General features: G+C 36.5%; 1 protein-coding gene across 2 annotated transcripts in view; it reads left to right on the forward strand.

Moving 5' to 3' along the window:
- The window catches only part of NUP153 (nucleoporin 153), a gene marked incomplete at both ends in the record, with an annotated part of 63,706 nt that overhangs the window by 12,257 nt on the left and 38,943 nt on the right, over positions 1 to 12,506 (forward strand). For both annotated transcript variants that reach the window (XM_084228926.1, XM_084228927.1), the window contains 3 exons: positions 119 to 344; positions 11,945 to 12,193; positions 12,345 to 12,484. In XM_084228926.1, coding sequence (XP_084085052.1) covers positions 119 to 344; positions 11,945 to 12,193; positions 12,345 to 12,484 — 615 coding nt within the window. The remainder of the gene's footprint in view (positions 1 to 118; positions 345 to 11,944; positions 12,194 to 12,344; positions 12,485 to 12,506) is intronic.

Here is a 12,506-nt window from a genome sequence, read left to right on the forward strand (position 1 = left end):
CTGTACCCAGTGCTTGTATAAACAAAACAAACAAATAAATAAATAAACAAAGCATGCCTCTATAAAAAAAAAAAAAGATGAATTTCTAAAATTTCCTATGTATTTTTCTTTTCCACAGGGTATTCTTAGTAGGGTGACAGAATCTGTTAAAAATATTGTGCCAGGATGGCTACAAAGATACTTCAACAAGACTGAAGAAGTGTGTAGCTGCTCAACAGACACAAGAGAGGTTCCACAGTGGCCAGAAAATAGAGAGGATGACCATCTGATATATGCTGATGAGGAGAGCTCTAATATTCATGATGGAAGAATCACTCCTGAGCCAACAGTCAGTAATGCAGAAGGTAAATAGAATGTCAGTATTTTATTATGAATGCTATGTTTTCATGCCATAATTATCTTTATACATTACCTGACTATGGTAAATATAGGTGGGTAGAACATAAACCCTGTAGGAGGAGGGTGATGATTAGATTCACATTAGGTATCTTTCTTACTGATTAGCTTTTGTGTACCAAGGGAGGTTGACAATATTATGAATTAAGAGTGCAAGCTCTGTTGTCAGACTGTGGGTTGAATTTTCATTTCACCATTTGTTAGTCATGCGGCTTTGAGCAAGATAATCTATGTTCTCCTCTGTACGGCCATAAATTGTTAAAAAAAGAATGCGGCCTTAGAATAGGTCCTTGCACTAAGGGAGCACTGTATAAACCAAGCTCAGCTGGGTTACTCCATTAATCTTCCAATTAAATGACCTGGCTTTTTAAACTTGAACTTTTTTGGATTCACATGTAGCATTTTGGTGTGAGGTTTCATATAAGTAGAATCACAAACTATGTGGTCCTTTGTGATTGGCTTATTTCACTTAGCATAATATTTTCAAGGTTCATCCATGTTGTAGCATGGATCAAAACTTCCTTATTGCCAGGCAGTATTTCATGATAAGAGATAAAAAAATTGCTTTTATTCATTTATCAGTTAATTGGTATTTGGGTTGTTGCCACTTTTTAAATAGTATAAATAATGCTGGGAATATTCATGTGCACATTTTTGTCTGGCTATGTTTTCTCTTGATTATGTGCTGAGGAGTAGAATTGCTGGGTTGTACGTTAATTTTTACATTTTGAAGAAAAACTTTTCTTTTTTTCTTTTTAAAGATTTACTTATTTATTTATTTATACAAGCACTGGGTACAGTCAGAAGCGCGGGAGGGTGAGAGAATTCGCCAGAGCGGGGAGCAGAGCAGGCAGAAGGACCGAAGTACACTGCTGAGGGGAGCAGCGGGCGGCAGGAGAGGTCTGTGCGCCATGTGGGACCCTCGCCCAGTGGTCGGGGATTGGAATGGCGCTGCAGAGGCCGTGGGCAGCTTCGCAACCCAGCGCTCAACCGCTGCGCCATCGGGGAGGCCTCTTGAAGAAAAACTTTTCAAAGTGGCTATACTATCTGATAGTCCTACCAGTGTAAGAAAATTCCAGTTTCTTTACACCCTTAACAAAGTAGTTATTGTCCTTTCTTTAAAAAAAAATTATAGTTATTCTAGTGGGTGTGAAGTGGTATCTTATCGTAGTTTTGATTTTCCTTTCCTTGATGGCTGATGATGTTGAGTATCTTTTCATGCTTTTATTGACCATTTTATATATCTTCAGAGAAGTGACTCTCCAAACCCTTTTTTCCATTTTTAATTGGGTAATGTGTCTTTTTATAGTTTAGTTGAAAGCGCGCTTTACATATTCTAGGTGTAAGTCTCTTATCAATATATGATTTACAAATATTTTCTTTCATTGTGTGGGTTGTTTTTTTTTTATTTTCTTGATGTTCTTTGAAGCAGTAAAGTTTCTAATTGATTAAGTCCAGTTTATCTCTCGGTGTGTTTCTTATAGCATATATGTTTCTTTTACTATATGTTTTCACCTATTAATAATTACAGTTTTTTAAAAATTCTGTGTTAAGTCTTATCTTTCCTAAATAATTGACTTAGATATATGTCCCATTCTGGTGTACTTAGTATCATTTGCCTGCCTGATTTGCTTATCGTAAAAATTTGTGATAGTGAAATGGGCCTGAAAGAATGGTTCTTACTTTGGAGAAATGGCATTTCTGAGTTTTCTCAGTAATTAGGCCTAGTCATTTAAAATGTTTATTTTTACTATGAAGTTTTATTAGGTTTTAATATCTGCGCTTTTTAAAATTTTTATCCAGTATATTACCAACAACCATCTTGAAACTTTATCTGATAGAGCACTTGAAAACAACTGCTTCCAGGCCATTTTCTTTTCTGAGAGTTGAATGAGACCCCAACGCACCCTTTTCTTTTGAATAGACTTCTGGTGTCCATAAGTGAAACCTTTTCCATACTGATGAGCTTGCCTGAGAAGATTAAGTTGAAGAGTTTAGTTGAGGTGTGAGATGAAATTCTCATAACTTCTTTTGTGTATGCTTGTGTTTTATTGAAACAATGGAATTAACTCAGTAGTCTGCTAACGTGAATTCCATCTCAGATTTTGTTCACTATTAAGTTTATAAGGTATTTTTTTCTGTTGCATGTTTGTTATACACACTTTTGTGGGTCACTGTGAAAAATTTCATACGACAAAAAGTGCGAACAGTACAGTGAAATCCCACTATATCCATTACCTTGCCTCAAAGACAATCAACTAGTGGGTGATCTTGTTTTCTCTATTCCCACACCTGTTCTCCCACCTTCCTGCTCTGACTCCCAGGATTATTTATTTATTTTTAAAAGATTTATTTATTTATACTTACAAGAATGGGGTGCAGGCCGGAGGTGTGGGGGGTGTGAATGGATTCACCAGAGACAGAGTGGGGAGCAGAACAAGCAGATCTACTGAAATACGCTGCGGAGGGGAGCAGCCGGTGAGACAGGAGAGGTCTCCTGCGCCATGTGAGCAGCTCCCTGGTTGGGGTTTGAACTCATGCCATTGTGGCTAACTTCCTATTGCTGACACTCAACCCCTTGTGCCACCAGGAAGTCCTTCCCTGACTATTTAGAATCAAGTTGTGTGAACAGGCTTTTGATACTAACTTCAAAAACTTGAAGCATTTTTTTCGCTCTCCTGGTCTTCAAGTTGAATCCTACTCCTATCTCAAACATTGTAAATTTTAACAGTTCTCATCTCACAATTTCTCTCTTAGCCTGTCTGAAAATATTTAGTCAATGCTTTCAATCTCATAATGACTTACAATACCACTCTTAACTCCCTAGCATGATAATATAGAGCTTACTGGATATAACAAAGAAATCAATTTATGTTTACTCTGTGAAACATTACTCTTAAATTGGGCAGTGCATTCTCAGAACATCTTACAGACTTAAGACCTGCTTTTTACAATAGTGTCACATTATGCAATGATTAAAATAATTTAGATATAACTATCCTAAATATTTTCTAAATAATTTTACCAGTGTAATTTTTATATTAATAGTAATTAGGGTTGGAGAGTATTGTACATTCTTTGGATAGCACGGTGCAGTAGGGACAGTTATATAATGTGTCATCAGTTTCAGAATTTGTTGTCTGCAGTCTTCTGCCTAGGTCCCTCCTTGCATTGCCTGCCTTAATGATGGGGAGCCATTGGATGTCTAGATTTCTTCTTGCTAGTGGAATGGTTCAGTGAGGGTAACCTCAAATAATGTCCATATTTAATTTTCATGGACTCTGAGAGTTCAGTTCTCTGAGGGCTCCAGAATGGTCTGTCTAGTACACTGTGATGGGTTGAAGTTATAGGACTACTTTATACCATGTGATGGTACGTGTACTCTTGGACACTGAGCATTTGTGGCTGATGTGAATAATCTGTGGATCACATGGCCTTGTTTAGTTTTATTATCCCAAACGCTATCCTTTTACTGTACCTGTTTTGGGGGGTCAGGATGCTCTAAAGTATAAAAACATTGTGCAACCATTGCTATCATCCATCTCAGCTCAGCTTTTTTCATTCTCTAAAACTGAAACTCTGTATTCATTTAACATTATTTCTCTTCTCCCACTCTCTCCAGCCCCTGGCACATACCATTATACTTGTCTTTCTCTGTGTTAAGTACCTCACATGAGTAGAATCAATAGTATTTGTCTTTTTGTGACTAAAGTCACTTAGCATAATGTCTTCACGTTTCATCCGAATTGTAGCATATATCAGAATTTATAAGATTGAGTAATTTCCACTTGTGTGTTGTGGCAGCTCCTGCCTCCATGGTTGGCAATGCCACTGTTGCCGCCATTGATCGCCAGTAATTGGATGAAATAAAGAGTGGCTGTACTGTGGATGATCACAAATAAAGTACGTAAGACCCTCTTCCCCTGTGCGCTGGACTGGTCAGCCAATGACCGGTAAGATCAGGAACAGACCTTCGGTTTGTGACTCCTGACGACCTAAGACAGGCGCAGTCCCCGAGGGGATTTATAAGTGTCCCCCCTTTTTAACTCTATGGAAAATAACTGCTAGAAGGCAATAACATTGAGTTTCAGTAACTTGCTCAATTTGCTGAAGTCACACCGTTGCTCCTTATAATAGGTTTAAGCTTTATTAAACTATTATTGTAAAACTAGTTTGACTGCTTACGGAAAATGCATTAGGAATCTGGTGGGTGTGGGGAGCCTAGAATAATGGAATTAGGTTGTGCTGTATAAACAGTCACAGTAATAACAAAAATATGTAGGTCAACATAGATCCCAAGTACAAGAGAATTCTGAATAGTTGAGTCAGTGGTTAAGCTAGGGCTAATTACCAAAAACCTAGAGGTCATGAATAGCGTAGAGAAAAATGGGACCTCTTGCAGAGGTCTCGGTATGTACCTGATTCATCGACGCTTGTGCATGATCAGAAGCTTGATTTAGTGCATATTGTCTTCGTTATGTTTCACTGCATGTAATGATTTGGTGATTTGGTGTATGATTAACCACATAATGTACAAAAGCAACCTTATGCAATGTCTATGAAAATGTATAAAAAGAGCATGATACTTTCAAAAAATTGCACTCAGATTTTCACTCTCCCTTGAGTGTGTCTGTGTGTCATTCTTTCTTGTCCCTCGCCCTAATTCCTTCGACCACCTTTTGCTCGTTCTCACTTAATCTCGGAGATTGTCTCCATCTCCCGCCGCCGCTGGGCTGGTCCGCAGCAGTGTGTAATGCCACATCTTGCTTATTTATTCATCTGTTAATGGACACTTAGGTTGCCTCCATCTTTTGGCCTTTGTGAACAAAGCTGTTAGAAACATGGTTGTGTGAATCTCTGAGATCCTATTTTTGTTCTTTGAGTATATGCCCAGAAATGGGATTTCTGGGTCATATAGTAATTCTATTTTTAAATTTTTTGAGGAACCATTGTTTTCCACAGTAGCCACCCCTTCTGTATTTTTTTTTACCAACACTGCACAATGGCTCTGGTTTCTTCATATCCTTGCTAAGATTTACTTTTTCCTCATAGAAGCAGTTTTAATGGGTGAGAAGCGGCATCTCATGGTTTTGATTTGTATTTCTCTAATGGTTAGTGATGTTGAGCATTTTTTCATATGCTTGTGGGTCATTTGTATGTTATCTTTGTAGAGATGTCTGTGCAAATACTTTCCCTATTTTTTAAATCTGGTTTATTGTTTTATTATTGAGTTGTAGTTGTTCTTTATGTACTCTGGATACCAGCCCTTTATCATATATATGATTTGCATATATTTTTTCCTATTTAGTAAATTGTCTTCTTACTCATTATTTCAGTGCACAGAAGTTTGATATAATTCCACGTATGTGTCTTTTTTTGTTGTTGCCTATCATATCCAAGAAATTATTGCCAAGACCAATGTCATGTAGCTTTTCCTCTGTTTTCTTCAAGGGGTTTTGTAGTTTTTAGTCTTTTGCTTAAGTCTTTAATTCATTTTGAATTAATTTTTGTATATGGTATATGCTAAGGATGCAAATTCATTCTTTTGCATGTAGATACTCAGTTTTTCCAAAATAATTTGTTGAATGAGCTATTCTTTATTCACTGAGTGATCATGGCACCCTTATTGAAGATCATTTGATCATAAATAAAAATTTGTTTCTTGGGCTCTCCTTCTCCTGTTCCATTGGTCTATATTCTTTATGCCAGCATCTTTTTGTTTTGTAGTAAGTTTTGAAATCAGGAAGTGTGAGGTCTCAAACTTTGTTTTTTTTTTTTTTTTTGTTTTTTGGTGGGACCCTCGCCAGTGGCCGGGGAATGAACCGGCGCTGCAGAGGCTGCGGGCAGCCTTGCAGCCCAGCGCGCAACCGCTGCGCCACCAGGGGAGGCCCACTTTGTTGTTTCTTTTTAAAATTGTTTTGGCTAGTAAGAGTCCCTTGAGATTTCATATAAATTTTAGGATGAATTTTACTATTTTTGCAAAAACATTACGGTTTTTTGAAAGTTTTATTGAATCTGTTGATTGCTTGCTATCATCACAATATTGTCTTCTAATCAAAGAACATGGGATCACTCAGCAATGTTTCATAGTTTTGGTTGTGCAAGTCTTTCACCTCCTTGGTTTATTCTGAAGTGTTTTTTTTCTTTTTTATGCTATTGTTACTAGAATTGGTTTAAATATTTTTGAATTGTTTTCTTTGTTCACTTCAGATCTTTCATTATGCATAGAAACACACCTGACTTTTGTGTGTTGATTTTGTTTCCTGCTACTTTGCTGAAATTTGTTAACATTTGCCAAAATTTGTATATAAACAAATTCTGAGTTTTGTGGATCATTTTAATTCCCAATTGAATGTTATTCTTTTTCTTGCCTTAATACTCTGGCTACAACTTCTAGTAGTGTGCTCAGTGGAGATAGCAGGTATCCTTATCTTACAGAAAATCTCATAGAAAAACTCTAAGTCTTTCACCATTGGATATAATGTTAGCTGTTTTTCATAGATAGCTTTTTATATCTTAAGGTTTCTTTCTGGTCCAATGGAGTGTTTTTATCTGCACTTTATTTTTTGCATAATGGCACTTTGAAATGAAATAATCCAGAATCGTTTTATATTGCTTAAACAATTAAATATTTTTGAAGACAAACTTCTAGAAGGCTATTGCGTAAAAAAAAAAAAAATTACAGAGTGACAAATACTATCTATTAGCACAGTAAGGAATAACTTACTAAAGAAGTTACACAAGGAATTATTCCTTATTGAGGAATCACTAGTATAACAGCATCTCAATCTCAAAAGGAGCTCAATTCCTCATTTTGTTAGATACAGAGTAAGACATTAACTAAAACGTAAAATCCATTCTTTATTTCTGTTTGGAATTTGGAACTAATGTTTCCTTTATATGTCAGTCATTCAAAGGCCAAAATCATACATAATGTTGGAAGCATTCCCATTGAAGTCAGGAATAAGGTGGAGATTTATCACTTCTCAGATGATAAAAACAGTATGATTAGAGGAGTGTGTATGTGTATGTGTAAGGATTGTGAAGGAGGCAAAATGATCCTTGCTTGCAGATAATAACTGGAAAAGCCAAGAAGGTCAACTGAATGGAGGTGGTTGGGGGGAACAACAGCATAAGAAAATTTGAAAAATTAATCATAAAGTTACTATTGAAAAAAATCCTATTAACGTTTTACAGCATAACCAGTTAGAAAGTATGAAGGAAGAAATAATTTCATTTATAATGTCAAACGATGAAAACAGAGGATACACATAAGAGAAGAGTATTGATAGACCGTCTAGAAGAGGAAATTCTCTCATGTTCTGCTGTAGGACTTAAAGGAGACCTGAACAAAAGGAAAGACATTAAAGATGGAAATGACAATGCTGGAAATGACATTAATTCCTTTTTAAAATGTTTTACTTTCAGTGTGATCTCGTCAAATAATTTTAACAAGTTTGTTAGGAATATATTTAAAACGCCTATTTTGCAGTCTTTGTTAAGTGTGATGTCTTTGCTCTTTTAACAGTTTTTATTGACTTTTCCACTGTGGATCACATTTTTTATTTTCATGTTTAGCGAGTGATTTTTGAACAAATATTGTTATTTTGAATAATATATGGATAAGTTCTGGATTCTGTTAATCTTCCTCTGAACAGTGTTGATGCTTGCTTTTAGCTGGCAGTTGTTACTGGATGTTCATTTGGACTTTGTAGGCTTAGTTTTATGTATTCTAGTATCTATCTGTGGAAAGTCCAAGACGTTTTTTAAGGTACTACAGTGGTGAGACTTTCCAAACTTTTTAGGAGGAGTTTATAGAAGGTCTTGTTTTCTAGGACATAATCCTTAGTTCCAAGGGGAAGCTTTTCTGGTAATTTAGCTGAATGCCAGTTTTCATGGAATGTCTCTAAGTTACAATAGTCATGGAATTTTTTTGTACAGCACTGCTTTTTGCAGTGGGACTCCTCACCTTCTAGTAAGCGTTAGGTGGTCATACTCTGCAGAACTCCCCTATGAACTTCTGGCGGCAGCCCCCTCCTGCAGTTTTCCATTGTCCAGGCTTCTTAATTCTGATTTCTGCCTGCTGTGTTTTGCTTGGAGCCCAGCTTACAGTGCCAGTTTTGAAAATGTTTTTAGATAGAGAGCTGGGTAGTGATGGGGCTTGCTTCATGAGCTTTCTTTTCTCTTAAGGCTTTTGTCTCATTCTATTCAGTATTCTTTTCTTAAAAACGATAATTTATTTTTGTGACTTTCTGACAATATCTTTAAAAGTCATATTAAGAAATGCAGGTTGAAACTGGCATTTAACTTTTTAAAAAATTAATATTTTCTTTTCAGTGAAGTAACACTGGTTTACCATATGATTTACAGTAGAGGGTCACACCTCTTCACGTGTGTGTTACCACAATCATACCCACCATATTTACATTTGAAGGATTAGTCTGAGCCTAGTATTCTGGCCCAAACAGGTAGACTGTTGGAAACAGCATAATGCTAAAGTTCTTGACTATAGGGAATTTCTGAAAATAAAAAAGGGGGAGTAAAGGGGGTAGACTGAAGTGAAGTAACTTACAGGGATTTGTTTAGCTAGTCACTGGTTATGATACATCTCTGTATCTGTGCACATACTATATTATTTAAAACTATAGTTCTAAAACATTTGAAACATTAGAGATGGGGGCGGTGGGGGAAGCTGCTTGGAAGTTAACATGTGACAGTGGTGGCTCCAGGGAGGAAAATACATCTCATTTAGTAAGATTATTTCAGAATATTAACATACTAATCATCTGGAAAACGATGACGTTAAATCATTCCTTCCCTGCTATATCATAACTGATTTTCACTGATGGATTCACGACTAAAAATTATATTGAAATAAAAGCAACAGTACTAAAAAAAATGCGTAGCATGTAATTTTCTAATAGTTTTGAAATTATAATGTCTCAGTAAACAAGACATTATCAAAAAAAATGAGTGAGTTTAATCAATGGTAAAAAGTTACATTCATGAGTTCATATCACTGATCTGACTGATAAATGACAAATTCAATTTTACTCATCTTATTAATAGGAAAGATTATGTAAATAAGCAACTAATAGAATAAATATAAATGATTGCTGAATTTTAGGGGAAGATGTGTAATAGTCCTCAGCTAAATAAGTGAAAATAATGCCGCCATTTTATATATTAGATAGACAGAAAACAAAAAAAAAGGTTAATACTGGTGTTTGTAGAGAATATGGGGAAATGTGCATTATCATTTGTTATTTGTTGAGAGTATAAGTTGACAGGAATTCCTTGAATCATAGTATATATCATAAGCAAAAGTGAGCATGCACTGTGATCCAGTGTGACAGAGCAGTTTTACATGTTATTTATCCAGTCAATTCTCAGGATACTGTGGATACTTAGGTTGCTTTCTGAGCCTAGCTTCTGACTTACAGAATCTGATTTTTTGGTGGTTGACTTAGGATATTTATTTAATAATTTCTCCTCATGTTTCTCTTAGACACTTAGAGAACCATGGCTTTACTTAAAACAATTATATTAAAAATATGTGAGTATATTGGGTTGTTGGTAAAGTCATGATGCACGATAGTTCATTTTTGGAAATATTAGAGTCATTTGCATCTATGTTATTGCTAGTCTTTTGACAATTGACAGTTCTGGCTTCTTTCTAAAAAAATTGAGTGATTTGGTTGAGTTTTGGAGATTTTACATGTTGAAGATGGAAGACCAAACTGCATTTTCGCCATATTTTACTATTTTGCTTCCATAAAGGGAAGAATGCATGTTCAGCTTGTGAAAAGTTGCATACAGTTTACGGTTACAGTGCTCAAGAAGTACGTCAGTGCCAGCAGTGGTTCACGAAATTCCATGCTGGCGAGTTTGATCTCAGCAATGCGCCTGGGTCAGGGAGGCCCACCAAGGTTGATGACAACAAAGTAAAGACAGGTTGAGTCAAACCCACTTTGCACAACACGAGACAGCAGAAACATTGACTGTTAATCATTCAAGCGTTCATGACCACCTGAAAAAAAAGCTGAGATATGTAAGCAAGGTCAATATTTGAGTTCGTGAAGTTCATTTGATGGTGCATATAAACATCTGTGATATCCTCATTAAACGCGAGGAAAACGATCCTATCCTATCCTGCTGATAACTGGTGATGAGAAGTGGATCGTTTACAACAATGTGGTACGCAAATGATCTTGGTCCAGACATGATGGTTTTGCCTCAAATGATATCAAAAGCAGACACTCATCAGAGGAAGGCTATGCTTTCAGTGTGGGGATTTTAAAGGTGTCGGGTTTTTTTTTGAGCTGCTCCCAAGGAACCAAACAATCAGTTCATATGTGTACTGTTGACAATTGGGCAATTTGAACAAATCCATCATCTGGAAATGTCCAGAGCTCGTTAATTGTAAAGAAGCCGTGTTCCATCACCGTATTTCGAGACCACACCCAAGTTTGATCACCTGTCAAAAAATTATCAGCGCTTGGGTGAGTTGTATTGCCACATCCACCATATTCGCCTCACCTTGGCCGTCAGACTGACTGCTGTTTTGCTCTCTTCAAAACTCCTTGCCTGGTATAACATTCAATTCAGATGAGGCTGTAAATCCACCTTGTTGAGTTTTCCACCGATAATGACAATAAAGACAGGTCCTTCTATGAATGAGGTGTGATGAAGCTCACTGAAAGATGGCAAAAGGTTATTGAACAAAACAGGGAAATATGTCATTGATCTTTGTTCTTTATATAAATAAATGACCTTTGAAAACATAGAGAAAATACGTTATGACTTTTCAGACAACCCAGTAAGTACATACATATTTGACAGAATATTGGGAAACAGTCACATAATTACAGCAGATCAATACAAGGTGCTCTTTATAGAGAAATGTCTGTAGCAAATTTAATAGTGGATATTTCTGAAATAATAGACATTCCCTTATTTGACTTGAGTTTTTACTAGCAGGTTTTAAGTAATCAACAACCATGTTCTTTTCAGAAAGTTGTATGTGATTACTGAAATATATTTTGACCTTGATAAGCTAAATTAATTTCTGTCGGTTAAAACCTTACTTGACTTGGGCCTTCGCTGGTGACGCAGCGGTTGAGCGCTGGGCTGAGCAGCTGCCCGCAGCCTCTGCAGTGCTGGTTTGATCCCCAGCTGCTGGGCAGGCCAGGGTCTCACGTGGCGCGCAGACCTCTCCTGCTGCCCTCTGCTCCCCTCAGCAGTGTACCTCGTCAGTCTGCCTGGTCTGTTCTCCCCTCTGGCTCTGGTGAATTCTGTCATCCTCCTGTGCTTCTAACTGTACTCAGTGCTTGTGTAAATAAATAAATCAATCTTTAAAAAAAAACCAAAAAACAAAAAATCTTACTTGACTGAAGAATATAAATTGGGTTTGTCATGGGAGACCTCAGTCATTTAACTTGAAGTTGTATTTGTTATATTTATGTTCTATTAAAGTAAACACCGTTTTGTATAATAGCATATAACTTTTTCCAAGTTGTATTTATAATATTAATGCTTTTCTTTTAAGAACCCTCAACAACTAGTACTGCTTCAAATTATCCAGATGTATTAACAAGGCCTTCTCTTCATCGGAGCCATCTGAATTTCTCCATTTTGGAATCTCCTGCATTACATTGTCAGCCTTCCACATCCTCAACATTTCCAATTGGCAGTTCTGGATTTTCCCTTACAAAAGAAATTAAAGATTCTACCTCTCAGCATGATGATGATAACATCTCAACTACCAGTGGTTTTTCCTCAAGAGCTTCTGATAAAGGTATTCTTGTCATTTGGTGATAAGTTTTGGTAGTAAAATTAAATTCCACGAAATAAGTTTTTTTCTGACTTGTTATTTTCATTTTCTGTTTTTGAAAAACTAGGATCTTGTAATTATGCTAATATTATGCGTTACATATTTTTTATTTCAGATATAGCTGTTTCAAAGAATACTTCAGTGCCACCTCTGTGGTCCCCAGAGGCTGAACGTTCTCATTCACTCTCACAGCACACTGCCACCAGCTCAAAGAAACCAGCATTCAACTTGTCTGCCTTTGGGACACTTTCCCCTGTGAGCACTGATTGGATTTGAT

The sequence above is a fragment of the Talpa europaea genome (genome assembly GCF_964194135.1).
Source record: "Talpa europaea genome assembly, chromosome: 2".
Lineage (NCBI taxonomy): Eukaryota > Metazoa > Chordata > Mammalia > Eulipotyphla > Talpidae > Talpa > Talpa europaea.